This window comes from Nannospalax galili, unplaced genomic scaffold, assembly GCF_000622305.1.
Source record: "Nannospalax galili isolate Female #2095 unplaced genomic scaffold, S.galili_v1.0 scaffold75, whole genome shotgun sequence".
Classification (NCBI taxonomy): domain Eukaryota; kingdom Metazoa; phylum Chordata; class Mammalia; order Rodentia; family Spalacidae; genus Nannospalax; species Nannospalax galili.
In genome coordinates, this window is record NW_008339433.1 from 5872439 (window position 1) to 5895345 (window position 22907).

The 22907-nt window shown below is 38.0% G+C and overlaps 1 protein-coding gene across 5 annotated transcripts in view; it reads right to left on the reverse strand.

Annotated features, from left to right (window-relative positions):
• Positions 1 to 22907, reverse strand: part of Gria3 (glutamate ionotropic receptor AMPA type subunit 3) — a 289158-nt gene that overhangs the window by 88262 nt on the left and 177989 nt on the right. For all 5 annotated transcript variants that reach the window (XR_003849681.1, XM_008833922.1, XM_008833921.2 and 2 more), the window contains exons 6-9: positions 8680 to 8841; positions 5477 to 5644; positions 987 to 1091; positions 48 to 155 (exon numbers count right to left, since the gene is read on the reverse strand). Coding sequence is in view for 4 of the 5 variants with exons in the window: in XM_008833922.1 (XP_008832144.1) it covers positions 48 to 155; positions 987 to 1091; positions 5477 to 5644; positions 8680 to 8841 (543 nt within the window). In the remaining variant the exon portion in view is untranslated. The remainder of the gene's footprint in view (positions 1 to 47; positions 156 to 986; positions 1092 to 5476; positions 5645 to 8679; positions 8842 to 22907) is intronic.

The window sequence follows — 22907 nt, forward strand, 5'->3', positions numbered from 1 at the left end:
TTTTAGAATGTTGTCAGAAAGTCTACCTTTCATATGTCAGCACTTACCAGAATGGTAGTCACCACAATGGTCCGGTTCTCTGAGGATGCACTGTCGTTGCTGATTTGTTGATCTGAGAAGGGCACAAACCTTTCATACTCATTCCAGTAACCAGCCTAGAAAGAACAGACAATTGACCTGGGTGCCTATCTTTCACTCAAGAAGTACTGCATGAACTTTACGTAGTTTGAGCTTTACAAGGGTTGATATCCCGTTTCTCTCTGTCTTGTTACTGACAACAGGACCATGATAGTAACACACAGGTGTATTTACTATTCCTTCATCTTAAGGGTTCCCTTGCTGACCTCACCCTTACTGATATTCTGAAAAATAATTTAGTCCACTGTATGATGATCATTTTCTCCATAGCAAAATCTCTACAGCAGGAAAATATTCTGAACTGCAGGAAGCTGAGATGTGGGAGTTGAAAGAGTAGGTTGTAGATACTATTCAAGATAGTTAACATTCTGAGGATTTATCACATAGCTACTAAATTTCCTCTTCATGTCTAACCCAACTATTAGTAATGTAGAAGAAGCTAACTGTCCATATAAAATTCAGCTATAGAGGAAGGTATTTTGTCCAAAGTACTTTGGGTGGTGGGTTGATAAACTGGAAAAAGACTTAATTTTCATTTTTTCCCTTTGCTAAAATCATATGTGTTTTGGAATACTTTATTTAAATAGCAATATGTTATAAAATTTGTGATTCCTTCCCTCCTTCTCTTTTGTTGTGAGCCTACTACTTTTAGAGGACTGGCCTCAGAGGGCTATCCTCCTTTAAAAATGTGCAATTGGATCATTCTGAAACTCCAAGTCTTTTATCTATGCTCTTCATCAGATAGAAGGCAAATATACTGAGTAGAAATTTACCAGCACCTTTTTTCTTGTGTAGGATTGTTATCACCTTTGCAGAGACTTTCTTTTGGTGTCTATTTGGTTACTTACTTTTCGGGAGCCAGAGACTTTCATTTCATACACATCAATGGTGTAATTTGTCCTGCGTCCATAAGTGTCAAATTGGATGTTTCCAGTCATTCCTTGTACTTGGACCTGGTAAAAGGAAAACAAAGTAAAGAGTTAAAGTGACTTTTGCATTGTTGCCTTCTAGGTCACTGGGTGGGGTCCATTGACAAATCTTGCAATCTTTAAGAATTTCTATCTCAGGTCATCGAATTCTATCTGGCAGATCAAGTCTTCACAGACTTTTATTTCATCACTAGCGTGTTCTTGCTATGCCTTTTATTTATGAAGCTTTGGGTAGGCAATAGAAGTGGGTATCTATAAAATGCAGCAAGAGGTCAGTCTATAGTCACTTTTTCAAAGACTTGTTATTTCTAGTAGTCTTCTCTAAGAATATACTTAAGACTGAACTAGGTTAATGCATTCCTCTAAATTATGTATTCCTTGGGGGCCAACATTTTGTCTTATCTTCACATTACCAATATTTGAACACAATCTGGTTTCTACACCATGGATTAGTGGTCTAATCCATAAAATGGGAAATCCTAGAAGAACCTATTTCTCAAAATTGTTTGGATGGTTAAGTGGGTTCCAAGTAGTACCTGGTATGCAGTAAATATCACAGTACATTCTAGACATATTAACAATTTAAAAAAGTTTTTTTTTATTCTGTGTGCATAGTGTGTGTGTGTGTGTGTGTGTGTGTGTGTGTGTGTGTGTGTGTGTGTGAGTGGTGTATGTGTGATACAGCCTGATTGTGGAGGTCAGAGGACAACTTTCAGGAGTTGGTTCTTGCCTTCCACTGAGAGATCTTGGTGCCAAACTCAGGCCATCAGGTGTGCACAGCAAGCTCCTTTACCCACTGTGTCATATTGCCAGTTTCCAGCTATATTAATTATTAATCAAAATGAATTTACCTATTTCTTGAGAGGGTTGCACATTTATGAACTATTACAGTGAGAGATGACCCTTTCCTCTTATTCAACCTATGCCCAGGTACAGACAGGTAGCAGAGATACACACCATAGAGAGATGATCGAATGACTGATGAAATTTATTAAGTCTAAGGGGTCAGAAACATCAGACAACAAAGATAGTACTGGAAACCTGCATTACTGTTTAGGATGACAAATGCAGATTCCATATATGCCACAATGTTTCCTTGTTCTGTGATCAGAATTATGAACTACTAAGGTGCCATGCCTGCTGAGAGGAAAGATTTTATTACCTGCTGCATGGTTCAAAAACATTGAATAAAGACTATGTATCTATCTATCAATCTGTCTTTCACTCTGGATTATTCATCTCTCCAGTGATGGAGAGACTTCCAAGTATATAATGTCTTGTTTCCTTAGGATAAAATGATAGAATTCCTTCCCTTCACTTAGAGAAAATGAGAAGGTATCAAAAATTGGCTTATAGTGTAGAAGAAAAAAAATCGATATCAAGTCTTTGGGAATGCTTTTTTAAATGGGGTTTCTTGCCACCAGTTTGAGACTACAGAATTTCTGTTGAAGGACTGCTGTAATATGTTAATTTGGAAGCAAGATGAGTGTCCATGGACCCAAAAAACGTAAACACTAACTTTGCAGAACATGTGAAATCACAGTTCTAGTTAAGGAAATGGACCTTTGTTGACGCCTAAATCACGTCTCCAAAGGATGGAACTGATGCATACTATGATCCATGAAGAGCTCTTTATATTCCGTTTTGAGCATTGATTGAGAGGAACTAGGCAGAGCAGAAAAATCAAATAGGAATTATTAAGGAAATTATTCATTGCTGAGAATCCTCAGGCCTTCAAGTCTCACTAAGAATCATACATTTCAAAGAATCCAGCATATCTGAATTTGATTTGTGAACTAGATAGTAAGTGTCCTAGAGATTTCAGATTCCATGATTCAAACCATTGGTGGGCAGGAGTAGAATTGGACTAGTACTCAATGTAAAGTCTATTTTTTTGATCTTTTTGAGACAGGGTCTCCCTGTAGCTCCAGCTGTCCTGGAACTCACTATGTAGACCAGGCTGGCCTTGAACTCAGACATCGGCCTGTCTTTGCCTCCCGAGTGCTGGGATTAAAGGCGTGTACCACCACGCCTGGCTGTAAAGTCTATTTTTAAGGACGTGGTCTGGTGTTGAATTTCAGTAACAGCCTCTCTCTAACCCATCTAGAATCCCTTCTTTAATCCAAGTATGCCTGCACAGAATTGATCTGTAGTATTTTAATCATCTATGTCTTTCTGGCCTCTCCTACTGGATTAGGAGCATCTCAAGATGAGAGACATTCATGTTTTGTATTTCCAGACACTAAATCAATGCTTAAGAGAGAGGATAGAGCAGGTGGTCAATACATTTTACTGAGCATGTCTCAATGACTCAGAATATGCAACAGATACTTAAGAAAAGCATGCTATGGCTGGTGTTTGCACTACTTGCAGATTGTAAGGAGAAAATGATTAACCAACTTATAAGTGGCTTTAAGATATTTTATAGCATTTGTTTACACATTAACAATTCAAATATGAGCTCCCTTCATCTTATCTCACATTTGCATACTAATATGGAGCCTGATACATAGTTGAAGCAGCTTACTAAATACTTCCTGAATAAATGGCATGGTTATATATTCATTAAAGCAGGCCCCATAGGAGCCTTTGTCAGGCAATGGTTTTGTTTGTTACATTTCTTTGAAGGAAGAGAATGATTTATTGAGAAACAACTATGTGCTAGCTGTAATGAGGGATGTTTGCACATCATGTAATCTCACTTTTAATTAACTCAAGTAAAAAGGGATTTCTTTTAATGAAGTAAAACATTTAGTACGTTAGATCAGCCTCACTTGCAGTCCTTTTGAACAGCACAGTTTCACTGAGGCGCCATCTCCTTTTTGGAAAAAGTCATTGCTTTCCAGACTCTCTGGCCAACAGAAAGAGGTTGGTCTGTAGAAAGAATTGAAGGATCCTTGTGGTCAGGTGACTGACCAGTAAGGTCTGTGGAGGAAGGTGATTTATCTGGCTTAGTGCTTGAGCTTTATTAGTGAGTTAGACAGGCAGAAACTTTTCTATTTGGTAGGATGATTACTCTAGTTTTTTGTAGCCAAATTAGTTCCTTATTCTCTATTCTGGTGGCCAGTTTTCTATTTGTGGAAAGTGGTTGTTTATGTCATGAATGGACAGTCAATTGGCGGTGTTGGCTCCTGCCCTATGAGGTTTTGTTGATGAAAACTCCTTTGATTCTCTGCGAGGGAGTTTTATATTTCACTCATCATTATGTTCCACCTGACAATACAAATCTTGTAACTGCTATGAACGTTGAATTTAATTAACTGCTCTTCAAAATCTCGCAGTGCTACCTCCATAAAACTACACTTAGGGCATTTGTTAGGGAACTGACATAATGACATAAAAATCTGCATGATGGGAGAATGAGTCATATCTCTTTCTTGGAGAGAGACACAGGGGCTACTAACCTTTTTTGATTGAATGCTTCCAACTTGGCAAATTTAGGGCAGTGGTAAGAGAGCCAACTACACAAAACGATGTACGTTATGAGGCTGTTACAAATTCTTCATGGCTGGGTTGTGCTCAGAATTATCTTATCATTGCCTATTTCTTTGTTCATTTGGATGTCCCAAACATCAGGATAATTAAGCAAAAAGAAGAGATTCTTGTACTCTTGAAGGCTCATTTTAATGCATGCAGGCACATGTGGCAGGCATAAAGTAAAATATTCAGGAAAGAGCTCTTGCTTGGAAAGCGGCTATGAATGGGTGATGTTGCTCCTAGTGTAAATAATGGAATCTGTTCAAGGAACACTGCTTGAAGCCTTAAATGATCTCCTACCCAGTAAATAGTAAAACAAGTGACCTATTTGACGGTCTATCCATTGATTCCTTGTGCTTTTCTTTAGGCTTTTTTTTTACAGGATTGGGCAAAAGCCTCTTAAGTAGGCCTAGAAAAATGCATCATGTTCCTGCATTCTACCATGCAGAATAGTACAAGTGTTCTTTTTGACAACAGAAATACTATCACCCTGGCTCAGTTCCAAGTCTATTCAGGCTAATTATTTGTCTGATGAGCCTAAGGATGCTCTTGTCCTTTGTAATGCCTATCTTGAATTTAGGAACATCTTATGAAATATCTCAGCCTCCTTCAATGCCAAATTTCTCCAAGATTTGTTATTTAGAAGCTATTTGTACTTTCAACATACAACTCCTAAGCGCGCCAAGTTTCATTTACTATGCATATTACAGCACAGAACTAAAGATTTATTTGTCTTAAATTTATAATTTTTCCAAACTTCATGGTAGAACTTCCTATTTGTAGAATTCTAGATTTGGGTAACCATTCATGTTTATCTTTTTCATATACCGTGGGATTCTATTTCTTTTAGTATGTCCTCTTTCAAGAGTGAGGGCTCCCGTTTTGTGTTTTTGTAAGGCCCATCCACCCCAACACACAATTGAAGTCTTTACCATTTTCAGAGCTCTCTCAATATCAATGCCTTGACTCCAGGGCACAGCAGGGTTTGCTAAGCAGTCTCCAGCACTGCCTCTCCGGGACACATCCACTCGCTGCCGCCTCAGGTAGCGGAAGGCCTCTGCTATGACCAGTATTGCGTCGTGTGTCAATGCTGATGTATACTATAATGGATGCATGGGAAACAAGATAGCATAACAAATTACATCCTCACAACTTGCCTTGATCCTTATAATTTTCATTCATTTCTGCCATTTGCTCTTCAAAGATATCATCCTAATTATTTCAGTTGAGAAATCTCAACTCAGTGAACGTGACTTGATGCATTCTACTATGATGCCACTTACCTCATCTGTGCATGTGCTAGGATTATTAAGATCAAATGGCTCAAGGGAATCTCTCTCTTGCTCTCAATTGTCTTATACTGAATGAGAGACTATAGAAGGTTGGGTCCTTTACAGAGGAAGAAATGCATGTGATATTAAAGGATGACATGTATAGATTACAGAAGAAATAGCATATCCTAAAGCAAGTCTGAGTTATTGCTGTTTGTAATAGAAAATTCAGATCTGCTGTTTACTTAGGGGAAAATGGAAATAGCTAAGTTAGACAGCTTGAAATTAATTTGAAAGGAAACATTAATCATTTCTGCCTGGACCATGTTTCTAGCAAGCTAAGACCTCTGGCCAGCAATAAATCAGTTTTTGTTTCCCAGGGGGTAGCAAAAACCAAAGATGGTTTTCAATTGTAGAAAATTACAATTGTTATTGAGTTTTAAATCTGATAACGTTGACAATTTGTAGGCAATCCTTCATGATGCTACCTCTTTCAGACAAGAATGCTTACTTTCAATTCCTTGGATATACTGATACCTTCTGCTCGGGATGAAGCTAGTCACTTGATACAGATAGTCACTTGATTATCTGTAATTTGAAATGCTGGGTGCTTTTTCATTAAACGAATCAGCAAAGTATGATTAAAATAAACTGGCCTCTGTTTTGCAAGGGTGACAAATACATGTAGAATATAGAATCTTGTTGCCTTTTTAAAATGTAGCAAAAATGTCCTAAGGGGAGTTCTCTCTCTCTAAAGCATGTCCAAATAAGATTGAGAGTGAATTCATTGCTGTTTCTACAACTACCAGTTTATTTTTCTCATGTTACTTTTCTTTCAGAAGTAAATCATCAAGTATGACTATAACAGGGGTATATGTTCTTTCATGAAGAAAAATCTTTGTGTCTTCCCACCTTAGCACTACCTAAAGCCACCAGAGTAGTGGTTTGCTTTCCAACCTACGGCATAAATTGTCAGCAGTCTTAATGCAGTTCTTCCCAAGCCATACCAAAGGAGCTATTTAATCTTTTACTTTATTCATTTTTGATTTACTCTTGCATGAAAATGCCCACTCCCTCCAAGAAAACCTAAAAAGAAATTTTTATAAAATATAATTTTAACAGCATCACGATTTTAATCTCTAGATAATTTTTATTTCCCAATGAGATAGATTGTGTATCAAGTATTCAAGTGGGCTATTTGTCTGATTGATTTAATACAGTGGTTGGTGTTTTCTTAAGCCATTTGTAGGGTTTTACTTACAAGACTAAGCATTTCTTTTTAGTGGAGTCTAGCATGCTGTATTATACACATTAGGTGTTACTAATGGATACCTCAGAGTTGATATGGTTTTCATTATCTTTTCTACAAGTTATACATTTTTAGAGCAGAAATAATCAAGTCTGTCATATCCTTTTTAATATGTTTTACTCTTGCTCATTTTTTTGTATCTTACATAGCATCTTGAAAATTGTAGGGAACTCTTAAAATAATAATGAGTGAACATTTGTCTTCTACAATCATTAAATCTAAGCATCACAAGGCATTGTCGATAGGAGATTCATGGAAATGTAGACTTTTACAAGCTCACCTGAATATAGTAGGAGAAATAATGCAAGTTTAGCACATTACAAAGGTTTTCATTGTAAGAGATTCTTCATTGGGAATGTGACCATATTTACCATGCCAAGTGAGGACACCTGGTCTGACTGAAAAGCAAAATGGCTTAAAATGGGACTGCCCTGGAAATCTCTGCCACGTGTAATCTCTACAACTACATGGTAGCACTTAACTAGTGAATGACTTAATTGAATGCACAAATTATGTTTAGCTCATGAGTTTTCTAGAATACATCAGCTGTTTAGAGTTTCCTTTGTATTAGGTGCTGATGGGACCCATTTAAGGAAGGCCTGTATGGGTCGTACAGAATGAATCGCTGCTCTCCTCTATGTTTGCTACCGTTTTCCTCAACCCTTCTTGCCAGGGAGGAAGGAGATCTTGAAACTATGAGAGAGGAGACATTTCCATACCTTTCTTTTTTAAGGGGGAAAGTTTTGACTCTGCTTTATTCCTTTTCTTATATTACAGTCATTATTACTGTAGGAGGAAAGAGGAATTCAAAGGTAGTTTCATACTTGAATTGGTATGCCGAGGGAATTAATTACTAAAAAATATATTCAAAGGATCTCTTCGTGTAACGTGAATAATTTCTAATTTATCTGTTTTAATTCCTGAGTTTTAAATAATAGGCTTTCTAGCCATAAGGGAACACATTTAAAAATGTGCACTTTAAGTATGACTTTTTGATTTTAATATTCTTACCTTGAGTTTTTTGGAAATGAGCAATGTAGGTAATCTAATTATTTTTAAAGACACTTGCAGAAAGGCAAATATTTCTGTTCAATATACATATAGGTACCACACATTCTGTAATAGAGACTAATTCACTTGGGTGTTCTGAGATTCATGGAACTTATTAACATGGAGCAATCACATAAATAATGTAAAATCCAATTTTCTGTTTCAGACTATCAATCTTCCTTCCATATTTCCACTGCCTCCACCTTTTGCCTGACTCAGGTTCTTGTAATATTGTAAATTACTATGAGCACATTACAAATGAAATTCATTTAAAAATTAAGTTAACTTATTTCCAAACAGTGGATTTTAAAAGCTCTCATTCTCTGTAGCTTCTTTATTTGGGGATGAAGGTTAAACAATAGAATCAACTGTAGTTGTGTTTTAAAGCATCTTTGAATAACTTATGAGGGAAGACCACTTATGACTGTAAGTACATAAAGGCCACATCGAAAGCTTTAAGCTTTAAGAAGCTAGCCATTGGTTTCTGTGTGTCATGGAACATTACCTTTAGTGGTGCATTCTTGGCTTCAGGGAATTCCCTTTCATCCAGTCTCACCCAGCGCTGTATGAACTGCTGAACCATAGGGTTTTCATTGTTGACAATCTGGAAACCTGTAATATTGGCCCCTCCATGCATGACTCTTTCCAGCAAAATGTCAGTAAAACCCTGGAAAGATATTTGAAGGAGAATCGTGATTGTGGTGGTGGTGGTGGAGTCATGCATTCCTGCTTACCTTATCTGTTGGAAGACTAAGAATGAAATGAAGACTTCTTTCCCTGAGAACACTTATTACCAATAAAGGTATTGGATGTAAAGCTAATTCTCAAGACACAATGTCTTTCAAACTATAGGCATGACAGAGAAAATATCCACCCTTCTGTTTTGGTGTCTGTGACTGTGTTTGTGATAACTACTACATGGAAAAACACAGGTTCTGATTTCAAGCAATTTTTTTTTCATTTATGTATAGTTTCAATCTTTCTTCATAGACTACAAACATAATGCATATATAGTGCCTAGAGAACGTTGAACATATTTGACCCTAAGAAATGCTATAAAAATCTTTTCTTCACCTTGACATACTGAACATAACAGATTGGTTCACAATCTTGTAATGAGTATTTTATCTGTTTGTGATTCACAGAAATACCCAGGAGTGAACCTGACAGCTTGGTTGTGTATGAGAGCATAAACCCCAGGGTATGTCTCACATGTATCCGTAAACGAGTCTTGACATCTGTATAGCATCCACCATTTGCTCCTTAACTTGCTCTGGTTACCATCTGGTGTTTCTGTCACCCAAGTTCTCTAAAGTGGTCTCCCCAGGGCTCACACCTAAGACATCTCTACCTGGGCACTCCAAAATCCACTGCGTATTGCTCTCTTCTGGGACACCTCACACAGAATTGCTACTTCCAATTCATCCTAGGAAACTTTGCCCTGTTACATAGGGCCCCACATATTCCCACTTTAGTTTTCTATTATCTAATAAATTTATTGTAATTTGAAGACATCTGTAACAGTCTTTGTGTACACTAATTTCTTGACCACATTTCAACAATAACATGGAGACCCTAGAAGTTTCTCAGTCAACCAGGGAATGAGTCCTGTCACATCTCAATCTAAAATTTGTCTGGAAGTACTTGCATTATGGCATGTGTCCATGGTGGCACAAAGCAAGGTCAACGGAGGCCAAATTAATTTGTTCTTTAATTTGAGTTGGTATAGCATCCATACCTCTAGTTTGTACTGAGTACCTTGAAGTCTTATCAGGTGATAAAGGCAGAAGGCACTAACACAGGTTCATTGAGAAAGTGAACAGAAGTGAGGGAGGAAAAGAAAGGTGGTAATAGATGCTGAGGGAGGTAAAAGGAAATGTCTTGTTGCTAAATAGCAAAAGTTGGCTCCTGATCTCATTTCTGCCTTTGTTGCATTTGTGTAAAATTTTCTTATTCACAGTATCTTGACAGTTTGTTTCTATGGTTTAAAAGTCATTCTAATGGCCAGCACATAGTGTAGTGATCCACCATCTTCATGATGAGGTAACTGAAATGGGATTTCCTTAAAACCCTCTAAAGTGGTAGGAAGATAGTGATCAGGAGAGCCTGCTTTCTAAGGTACAGAAAATGGAATTATTTATCTTGCACACTGTAATTATTTTAAGACAATTGAATTACCCTTAGATAGGTAGTTCTCATGTTGGTCAAATAGAGGCTAAGCTCTCTTAAAGTCTCTCAAAATAAACTCACAGAGCAGAAATAATTATTACCAAACACATGGATGACAAAAAAGGATGAAGGTCAGTGGTAGAAAAGACAGAAGGGAGGAGAGAGGGGATGGCCAGTAAAGAAGATTTTGCTGGCTCCGTCTCTGCCTTCTACCTGTATCTCACTTTTGTAAGCATTTTTTTCCTAAGCATTTCTAAAGCAAGTTGTTAGAGTCTATTGTTCTGTGAAACCATAATTGGCAAAGTTGTACATTGACGCCTGAAACTACCCACAGCTTTAGTGAAATAATGAATACGTCAAAGCTTCAAAGGTAATGTACAGATACATAGCAGGTAAATGAGAAAAGAGGAAGGAGTGAGAGTGGGAACAATGCAGAGTACAACAGATGAGTCCAGACTAAAAGGCAGACGATGCTAGGCTTCTATCTTCCAAATTTTAAGGCATCATGGTTTTACATGATTGTGGGTAGATTTTACTCATTTGGCTGGACACACACAACTCTTGTAGCATTATATTGAGGCAATGTATCCCTGAAACAAGTGTAAAGACACTATAGCAAAACAGGACACCAGACAGCATATAAAATGACTGCAGAGAGGAATAAAATGGTAGTTACAGGGAGGGTCATGGTAAGATGATGGAAGTTGGAGAAAGAAAGTTGGCTGGTTACTTGTTCACTGTATCCACCCATCTGATTAAGACATTGTGCTTGTTTATCACTTTCTTCAAATTTAATTCTTGCTTGACTATACAGAGACCTTAAAGATCATTCTGAAGGTAAGTCTATCTAAAGATTTTGTATAGTCTTGACACAATAGTGTCATCTTTGAAGTCATCTTCAAAACTTGGGTAAATGAAAAGAAAAAGATGAAAGACAAAGATATTAAACGCTGGAGTACAAGTCCTGGGTAAGGGAAAGGAATGGCTGAATCCTGGTTCACAGTCATCTACTATCTCATTATTTTAAGGCATTTAACTTATCCACAATTCTTACCAAATTTACCTTTAAGACTGGGCCACAAGATGGTCCTAAGTTGAGAAAACTGAGATGAAGAATCTCTAAAAGCATTACAAATATGAAATCAATGTTAAACATTTGGACAATCACAGGAAAGAAAAGGGAGGAACACCAATGATGGAGCCATGGAAGCAAGGAAAGAAGTGCCAAATCAGCCAAAGGAGTCAGCTGGCTCGTGGACTAATTTCACCCAGATTCAATTTTGTAATGCATTCACTGTTTTCCTTCACAAACTGCAAGCTTATATTGTGTAAAACCTCATTTATGATGATTGAAAATAAGCCCGATTTTTTCCCGTAGGTTTGGTAAAGACACTGACATAGGAGAAGTGACTATTAATCATTTAGCAATCATGAGACGATACATCAAAATGGAAGAAAAGGGGGAGCAGTTATTTCAGAATTGAGAATCTCAGTTAAGGACAAGTGATGTACAGCTCCTAGGACTCCATGCCACAAATGTTCAGGGAATATACATTTTTATACTGTCTTGTTAAATAACTTTCATCACAGAAGATACCCACAAGCAGTAGCATGGTAAAATTGAGGCTACTGATTTTTGGAAACAATACAAGGACAGTGACAGGAGCCTAGGCAACAGCCAGGGTATTGTGAATAAGGCAATAGATTAATGCTAGAGGTGGGGCAGAGTGGCAAGATGATAGAAATTAGAAGATAAAGTCTGATGCAGAGAGAGAAACTGGCTGGCTCACAGTTCATTATTTTCTGTTATTTCATCATTTTAAGGAATATCACCTGGTCATAATGCTTTCTAAATTTCCCCACTTGATTTGGTTTGCTTGGTGTCTCACTAAAAGGTGAGTATGTTGAAAGGGAGTCTTTTCTAAATCTCCGGAAACACATTCATTTTATAGAGATGGTAAAAACTCTGTATCTAAAAATGAGTAAAATAAAAATTGGAAATATCACTGCAAAAAATAAGGAACTTATACTTGACAATAAAGGGGCAAAAGTGACCAGTTCAGGGCTTACCTGTTCCTATTCTAACATGTGTTCAAGCATATTGTCTGCATTCTATATACCAATAGGTCGAACTGGTAACATTTGTAAATAGAAGTCCTAAGTAACAAAAGAGACTTCATTGTTTGGTGAACTTTAGCAAAGAAAATATTATGAAAGAGGTGACCAAAAACTATCTACAAGAGAAGAGAGCAAATGGAAAGAGCAGGGAAGTAATAAGAAAAAGAATGTTAGGAAACCAGTTTTCCTTCCTCCATGGTTCAAACTGTGCTGTGTTTCTGATCTATTTCCAGATTGAATTTTGATGTGTATAAATAGAGTGTACAGATATAGAAAACAGATTGGAGTAGTTAGATAATTTAAGGAAATATATTAGTATAAGAGAACTTACCAACAAATATCTAGGAAAGAAGAAGAAGAAGAAGAAGAAGAAGAAGAAGAAGAAGAAGAAGAAGAAGAAGAAGAAGAAGAAGAAGAGGGGGAGGGGGAGGGGGAGGGGGAAGAATTGTGGCAAAGGGGAGAATATTGGAGATTAAATTTCTTATTAAGGACAGGGAAAGAAAGGCTTCCCATCTTGTTTTGCCCCTTGTCAGAACATGATAAGGCATTTCAAGTGTTCATAGATGGAACTAGAATTCACTGCTTGTGCTGAAAAATTACAGAATTAAAGGTGGGAATATTTGGCTAAAACTTACAGAGATCAGTACTTTCTAAAAGAAAAGTAGAACAGAAGCATTTACTGATTCCATCGGAAGTACAAAGGTTAAATGAAGATGGGAAGGTCATGAGTAGAGTAAAGGAAGGTCAGAGAACAGTACTGGCTACTGGGCAGGATCTGGCTGACTCTAGCTTAACCTCTTTTCATCAGACATGGTTCAAAGCATATTGCCTTTTTCATCACATTCATTATATTCCACAAGTGAGTGTGTAAATATAGTCTATAGGCACAGAAAACTGACACTAGATTTTTAAAGACAGTTTTAGCCATGGGGTTAATATAACAGATTATCACCAAATGTAAGACGTTAAACAAAAAGGGGCATGTGGTGGCAGTAACTGTCAATCTCTGGGTTTAGTTTTCTTCCCACTAAATATATTTTGAAATATTTTGTGTTTCTGTCATATTTTGACATTGTATGTTTGATATGCACAAATAGAATATACAAAGAGGTTATAGGAGAGCTAGACTAGTTTTTTTTTCAGCAATTTTCACAGAGAAACTTATATAGTAGGGTTGAATGACACATATCTAGGGTATAATTTGTGAAGAATGGGCAGACTGAGTGAGCAGACCATTTTCCCATGAAGGGTGTCTCCTGATCCTACTTTTCTATCACAGCATTCAAAAATATTTTATTTATTATTTTTTATTTTATGTGTATGAATGCATTGACTGCATGCAAGTAGGTGCACCTGTGTGGTGCAGTGCCCAAGGAGGTTAGAAGAGGGAGTTGGATCGCCTGGAACTAGAGTTACAAATGGTTGTTAGCTGTCATGTGGATGCTGGGAACTAAACCCAGGTCCTCTACAAGAGCAGCCAGTGATCTTAACCATGGAGCCATCTCTCCAGACCAGCCCCCCCATCACAACATTTTAAGGCATTGCACCTTTTCACAAACTAGTTAATTTTCAGCTCTTGAGATGATCACTTGTAGACCCAGAGGTGAGAGTTGGCTGAGCTGATTGACGTGTCTATAAATACAATAACACAACAGAAACATCCACACATAGAAGGTGAAATGTGAAAATGGATGTGCAAAGATTATTGGTAGAGAGAAGAATGTTAGGTAAGTTAGTAAGGTTGGGACATGAGCAACTGCTGGATCATGCTCTGCTTTCCTTCTGTCACCTCAGCTGAACGTTATTTTGTTTGCTCACAAATGTCTCTTAATCTTTTTTTTCTTTATCATTTATAGAGGCGGGACTGTTTTCTCAAGTTTACTGAGATCTCTATAAAGAAAACAATGTAATGGAAGTGACCATCAAAACCTAGAAGCATAGCGGGAAACATGAATATATGATCATCATGGGTGGAGTGAAAGAAGGTAAGAGCAGTGCTGATAGTTGAGCAGCGCTGGGCGGGCACCTGCTTGCCTTCTAATATGATTGAAGGCATGCAGTCATTTCTAGTCATTTTGTAGCTATAAGTAAATATCATCTAAAGTGTATAGAAAACTGAAATTGGAGGCTCACTGGCTAAGAGCAGTCAGTGCTCTTGCAGAGGACCTGGGTTCGATTCCTAGCATCCACGTGGTGGCTAACAACTGTCCATGACTCCAGTTCCAATGCCGTCTTCTCACCTCAACAACACAGGTGCACCTATATGCAGGTAAAATACCCATACACAGAAAATTTAAAAATATATATAAAATATTAAAATAAAACTGAGATTGGAGTCTCTAACAGTTTCATCAAGGACACTGATGTGATAGCAGTTGAACACCCTATATCCTGAAAGGAGGAAGGGTAAAGAAAAGGAGGATGAAGGCGTGCTGAAAGAGAACTATTGGAAGACTTCTTTTGTGTGGGGGAAGGAATTTGCTGGTTCCCGATCCTGCTTTGCCTCGTATCACAAAATTCCAAGGCATTGCACTTTTCACTGAAGTTCTAGATTTCATTTTCTGAGCTGATTATTTGAAAACGATAAGTAGGAATGTTGAGTTCGATTCCCATTTAAACCTCTACAAAGAGAATGACACTGAAAATGTCCACTGAGCACCTAGAGGTTATGAGGAAAAGTACAGGAGTTAAAGTCAGTGATAGAAAATTAGGGCTCCTGTCTAAGAGGAGTTGGCTGGCTGCTGGTGCAGATTCACTTACAGTCTCACTATGTATAAGGTATTTCTTTATTCCTACCTTTTGCTACAATTCTCTTTTTTTGTGTTACCAACATACTGATCTCAAGTTTGTAATATTGATGTCAAATACCTCTAAGGCCTCTGTAAAAAGCCTAATAGAATCGAAATGGCTACTGAACAGATGAAATACGTAAACAGATGAAGGAGTGAAGAAAAGTGGGAAAAGAAAGAAGCTTTGGGAAATGTTGCTGACCTTTAGTCCACTGTCTACCTTTATTACTTGAAAATGAGTTTTGATTTATTGAACAAATTTCTATAGTCACAAACAGACACATACTCCATGACATTTTGAGAATTAAGTCCTGACTCTTTCCAAAGCCACTAAGCAAAACACTAATCAAAAAAGCTGACCACCAAAACTTCAGTCAGTAAGCGATGATATGAGCAGTTGGGTTAGCAATATGCAGTATGATACTCTGTTATGATGCTGGACAGCTGCAGTGAGCCATGATTCCAGGTCAACCACTGGATCACAGGGTAAGCAACAAGTACTCTGCAGTGGATAGTAGAGTTGCCAAGTCTCTCTCCCTTCCCCTCCCCTCCCCTCCCCTCCCTTCCCTTCCCCCATGCTGACTTCAAAGTTTTAATCAGTGTGTCTCAGTTTCTCTAGTAGCTGGGATTATAAGGTACATGCCACTGATCTGACTCAATTTAGATTCATTTTTGATGTAGTCTATTTTCAACTTAGGATAAGTTCATTGGTATGTAAACCCACCACAAGTCAAGGCACATCTCTATATGTAGAAGTGGGAATTCTGGATCATATGGAAACTTTCTTTTTTTAGTGTTTTTAAGAAAACTCCATCATTTTCCAAAATGTCTATGCTAATTTATATTCCTATGAACCATGTGTAAGAATGATCTTTTCTTTGTATCTTTGCCAACATTTTCAATTAGTAAAATGAAGACTAAGAAAGAAGATCTATATAAATTTTGTCTGTATTTCTCATAAAAGTTGTTCTCCTTTTATTTATTTATTTTTTTTGCCAATGATTACATGGCCACTTGTACATTTTGATGCCTGCTTATTGACCCTTGTCTACTTTAATATTGCATTCTATCCTGTGCAGTAAGCACATTTGTAAACTCTACAATGCCATTGCTAAGTTACTTCAAGTTTCCAAGTTCCCTGTTGTACTAAGTGGAATTTCTTTAAAGCCCATTTTCTTATTTCTTGGAGATATTAACAATTATAACTGCTGTTTTGTGGGCTTACACCAAACACCAAAAATCAGTGCTACTTGCCTAATTGCCACGGTGGTATTCTTTCCTTTGTCTCAGTAAACTTCATTTGCACAGGGAAGAGATTAAAATATATGAGAGAAAGCAGAGAGAGATATCTTGAAGGGAATCCTACTGATCATAAGATGTGTCAAAACTATTTTCTCCCTTTCTAAGTACTAAATATATATGCGTTTCGATATTTGCCTCTGCAATGATGACAATATTTGTTGAAAACATGGATATAATTTCCAGAAGTGATTTCACTGACACCAAAACACTCACTTGGGTTTGTAAATTATGCTAGATTTCATCAATTACATCACCTCTAGATCATATCACATGTGTTTGATCCGGGGTGCTGTTGGCTGTGTCTGAACACAGCTGTATAAAACCAATCAAGACTTTGTACATGAGTTTAGGCAATGCCTTGTAAACAATCCTTGATTAATTCTCTTAGACCATTGTTTTACAAACATGGTGATTAAACAATTGGCATTTAAACATAGACTCTCCCTGATTTGAGAGTTGCCAGATGATTCAGTCTTCAGTATTTTCAAATGACTTTGGTATTAATCTATCTTCCCTGACTTACATGTATACATTTCATTTTCCTTCAGCTAGTGTGCATAATTCAGACCTGGAAAATATTTAGACTTAATTTTAGGGCATTTATTTTCAAGATATGATGTGAAGATTTCCTTCATGTAGTATTACTCTTATGGTACATTTTGTACATAGAAGAAAACGGGTACAAGGTAAGTTGGGTGACTTTCACCAAGTTGGTAAAGGATCCTGCGTGAGAAATGGGAAGGGTGGTCTGCCTAGAGGGAAGAGGAAGATGATAGTAGTAGAATGTGATTTGGAAGGCCGCCAAGGACAACGATCTATTTCAACAGTTAGATGAAGGCTGGCTCTGCCTTTAGTGCCATTTGAATCATTCATTAGGGTGATGCTTCAATACAGAAATGCATAATAATTGTGGTAACTCAAGTTACCATGTTGTTAATGAAAGACACAAGTCTTTTTCTAGAAAGTACATCCATCCTGGGGGGCTGGGAGTAACGCACAGAGTGAAAGATCACATCATAAAAATTAACATTTGATTAAAGATTGCTTGTATTGTTCACTATTTTATTCATACTTTGAAATCTAAGTGTGTGGAATGGTGAGCTGTAGTAAACTTGGTCACTGCCCTCATCATACTACAGCCTATTTGGAGTTCTTTGCAAGGATAAACAAGTAATTACAACTTTCTAACTGCTAATGGTAGGGAAATAGTAACTGAAATCTTTTTTACTAATAGTTTTATTGAGGTAAAACTGATATATTGTAAAATTCATCCATTTGACTCCAACGGCTTTCATCAGATCATGTCCCTCTCCTGCCTGAAAATTTTCAGTGGTTTTCTATTGCTGTCGAAAAAAGGTATAAGTAACCTGGCCCAGTAAGGTCTTGCTGTAGTCTAGCCAAAAATTGCCTTTTGACAGTTCAGGGAAGGTATCAAGCTCTTTTCTGTCTTAGAACCCGGGATGTGCTGTTCTTTTTCTGGTTGTCACTATTTGTCATATAAATGGATTTTCTTACCCTTAAGAGCATTGCTTTGGAGCCATTCTTTCTGCCATGTTTTCTCTGGCTATGCTCTGTAGAGTACTGACTCCCTGCATTGTGCCTGCTCTTCCACTCCTTGACTTTCTTCCTGCCAGTTGTAAACAAGGCAAACCTAGTCTCATCAAAGAATTACGTTTCTGAAGAACACTGTCTTCTGTCTTCCTTGTGGTGGAGTGAATGAGATTTAGGGAGCATAAATGATTTAGAAGACAAAAACTAGAGGCTGATGTGATGACTCAGTGTGTAAAGGCACTTGCTGACAATTCTGACAGCCTGAGTTGGATCCATAGGACACATAGGGCAGAAGCAGAGAATTCTGCAAGGCCAGTTGTCTGCTAACCTTCACATGTGTGCTGTAGTGTACATGTACCCATAATTCCCCCTAAAATTTTAATAAAAAGTTAAAAAAAGAAACTGTGCGTACTTTAGGGCACTACTACCCAAAATGTATAGACACTAATGCTGGTTTGTTGATTGTTACCAGTATGATGATAAAGGAGAGAAAACAGAATGTCACCTCATCAACCTTTATGGTAGTTTGACCTGGAAATATGGCTTTCGAACCTAATACTCAAATATTAGACTTACATTTTGTGTATAATTTTCCTTTTTTCACTTGTAACTAATTTATTTTGTTGTACTTTTATTGGTCTATGACAATTTGGGCTGGGGGAAATGGGTTCATCTTCACAGGTAGTTTAAGAAGACCTTGCTTTTTATTTTTAATTTTTAAGTTTTTCAATTTTTACTTTTTTAGACAGGGTCTACCTATAGCCCCAGCTGACCTGGAACTCACCATATATACCAGGCTGGCCTTGATCTCACAGAGATCTGCCTCTTCTGCCTCCCGTGTGCTGGGATTAAATGTGTGTGTGTGTGTATGCCAGCACAGCCTCATTGTATATATTTTTAATACATGTAATGAGATTTATTTTTTGACATAGAAGTGAATGGAAAAAAACAGGGATAAAACAAGCCGAAGGGAAGAAAGAAACAAGCACTGGTTGAGTACCGACTGTACTCGACACTTAACATGTGCTTTATATTGCTATTCACAATCTCAAGTTCTTCAGGCAAGAGTAGACGTCATTAAGTAAATAGAATTTTGGGTCTGCTGAGCACCTTAAGTATGAGCTTTAAAGAGAGGTTGGGCTAAGATATGATGAGCATTGATTGTTCTTGTGTAATACAAGGAGGCTTGGAATTTGGGAAGCAGAGATCACCTAAAGGACGGGAAGAAAGAGCTAGCTTATTGTTAAAACCTGAAATAGCGTGGAAGATCCTGTGCAGAATAAAAGAAACCCTACGGCAGAGAGGCTAACAAACTATTTTCTGTCACTAACCTTTTTCCACATGAAAACTGTAAGGGTGCTTGCTTATTACAGCTAAGGGTTGACATTGTAAGTATTGATGGTTCTTAGCTTATGATGGTTTGAGCTAATGATGTTTTTGATTTGGCACTGTATAAAAATGGTAGGCATCACTACAAACTCTACATTGAGTTTGGGTATGTTCTGTGGTATGAGGACTGTGCAGTGATCCTGGGCAGAAGAAGCATTGAGTTGCCACGAAGCCGCCAGATTGAACAAGAAATGCTCTGCAGCGTTCTGTGTTGCTAAGCTTTGATATTCAGTAGGGTAGGGGTACCAGGCACATTATTGCTTCATTATATAACCCCATAAAATCAAGGAAGATCTGTGTATAAATCTACTAAGAAGCACTGTTTTAGAGATAGCATCGAGGAGCCTGGGAGAAAGGATGCAATTCTGTCAACTCATCTTGTTAAAACACTGGGTAGGAGGTGATCTTTCCTTGTAAAATTCAGACAGGAAAGGGGGAAGCGAGGGAGGGGGATAGAGACAAGGAGAGGTATCTTGGGGCAGGAGGAATGACTGTCTAAAGTAGTCTACTTTAAGCCTGACAAACACTTGTGATACTCAAATTCATTGTGGGAGTTTGTACTCCAGAACAGTCCCTTTTCCTTATTTTCTTGGTATTCTGCCGTATCATATCTCTGTTTCAAGAACCTGAATCTTAAGTTACCACAGAGATTTCCATACCAAGGGGAGGTGACTGGGTTTCCTGGCTCTTTGGACCAGTCGTAGCTTTTCTCTCCAAGCCCATCTCCCTTGCCTACAAAGACAGGGTCCAGTGAAATGACCTCTGCGTTTACATGGCATTTGTTGAAGTATCAGTAATCACAACACATGGCTTTGAGCATTTGAATTTTTATATAGAACATTACAACTGGGAGAACAAAGGAAGGGGAAGCAGAGAACAGAACAAGAGGACCTGGAAGGGGAAGGGAGCAGAAGGGAATAGTTGGTGTTGGCAAGCTAAACAGCATGACTCAATCTCATTTGCTCTCTCTCAAAACAAAGCAGACTCTTGACTGTTTTAGGTTCATTCCAAGATCTGGGAAGCCACAGATTTCACTTTTTCACGCTTCAGTCACTTCTGACTGTGTTTTGGGTTCTACTTTATGAGTGATGATTTTTGTCTTAGTAAATTAAAAATGAGGAGTCACCTAATACTCCTCCCTCTCCATGTTATCTTCTCATAGTAATAATGTGAGTGAGGTAGATAGGGAGAAGAGTGATGGTAAGAGCAAAAAGGGGGCGAGATAGAACATGTGAGAGAGAGACAGAGAGAGAGAGACAGTGAGAGAGAGACAGTGAGAGAGAGTGAGACACAGAGAGACAGTGAGAGAGAGTGAGAGAGGCAGTGAGAGAGACAGTGAGAGAGAGTGATAGAGACAGAGACAGTGGGAGAGACAGGGAGACAGTGAGAGAGAGACAGTGAAAGACAGTGAGAGACAGTGAGAGACAGTGAGAGAGACAGTGAGAGAGACAGTGGGAGAGACAGTGAGAGAGACAATGAGAGACAGTGGGAGAGACAGTGAGAGAGAGTGATAAAGACAGTGAGAGAGAGAGAGACACAGTGAGAGAGAGTGAGGGATTCAGAACAGAGTAGGGCCAGAGGTAGCAGGGTATAATTTACTGTTTAAGATACATTTCATTTTTGGACATCTCTCAACGAGCTGTCCTTGTTTTGGTTCTGTTTGTTATTTTTTGAAGTAGCATCTCACCCTAGGCTAGTCTGGAACTCTGTATGTAGCTGAGCATGAACTTGAACTCCTGATCCTCCTGTGTCCACCTTCTAAGTGGTAGGATTACAGTTCAGTTACACCATGCACAGCTTGCTGCCCTTGTTTATAAAACCCTTTTATCTTTGATCACTTCCCTCTCATAAATCTATACCTTGTGCTTCATTCACTTGCATTTAATATCTTTGTATAAACTCTTTTGAAATGTTTATTACATTTATTTATTGTGTATGCATATGTATGTATGCATATGTGTGTATGTGTATGTGTGTATGTGCATGTGTGTATGTGTATGTGTAGGCATGCACATGCCACAGCACACATGTGGAGGTCAGAGCATAACCCTTAGGAGTCAGTTCTCCTCCTTGATCATAGAGTTCCCAAGGATGAAACTCAGGTTGTCAGACTTGGTGACAAACACCTTCACCTGCTGAGCAATCCTACCGGCCCTTCTTTGCGACCTTTATGGGACTGGTTTTCTGTTTTACGGAGATGTACAGGTAGGTTGAGTAGGAATAGTAAGGTACTCCACCAACAGATTGTCTTTGGGAAAGTTAAATATCTTTTCTGTATTCATTTCCTGATTTTTAAAAGATCTGAGAAGGTGGCAGGCAAAATGTCTGCTCATAGAAGATTTAAAATGATAAAAGAAGCCCAAAGAGAATAGCTGTTACAGCAGGAAAGAGTCAAGATGTATTAGCTTCCGCCCCTTTTCTCCTCTGCACAATACCCTGCTTGATTGCATGCTCTTGATGTTCTCCACCACTGACAGTTGACGTTACCTCGCTTCCACTTGCAGGGTCAATAGCTGTCCCCAACCCTGAGACATGTCAGATCTTCTAAGGCATTAGTTAAATGACAGAGCACTGAATGAGCCTTACTATGGCTTATGTTCCTCTGTGCACCTGAAGTATTTGGAATTTTTGGTTTGATTTTTGGGATGCCCTGAACATCTGTTGTTGGGTCATCTCAACCCAGATCTAATTTGCCTTGTGTCAATTGCTAGACTACTTTGATTAGTCCTTCAGATCCTCATCTCTGTTTACAACTTGTCTAAGGGTACTCACACCTCTCTTGACTTTGCCCATCTGGACTGATTTTAAAGCGTCAATCCTTCTTAAGACTTTATATTTCCAAGGATAACAGGACTCTGGGTTTGCTCCCCTACTTAAATGCTTAGCATTCACCCACTTGCTGTGTTTACATTCTTCCCTACAGCCTACCTGGTCCAAAGTGACCTCTTAAGAAGGAAGATATGTAAAACTAGAAATGACCTTGAAGTGTTTTAAAATTTTTGTCATAAGTACTCCACCTTTACATTTCAAGTATTTCAATCTGTATCTTAACTAAAATTCACTTCACATTTTTATTTATTGACTATGTTTTTTAGACTTAAATACTTATCTAAGCCTTGTTCTAAAGAATACTATCTGTGAAGTTACAGAATTGATGGGATAGATATTGTAATGGTTTTAATGATGATGTCTTTAAAAATATTTTTGTTGAGTTTTGTGCATTTTGTATAATCTTAATCAAATTCAGACCCCCTCCCCATCTGCACCCCCATACTCCCCCACAAAATATTTTTATTGATTCCTTGAGAAATTCATGATATATACTATGCCTGGCAATACGGTATAAAGGATTGTGACCTAGGACCTTGATATATGGGAAAGGCTACTTAACCGACAGGCTGCATACATGTTAGTT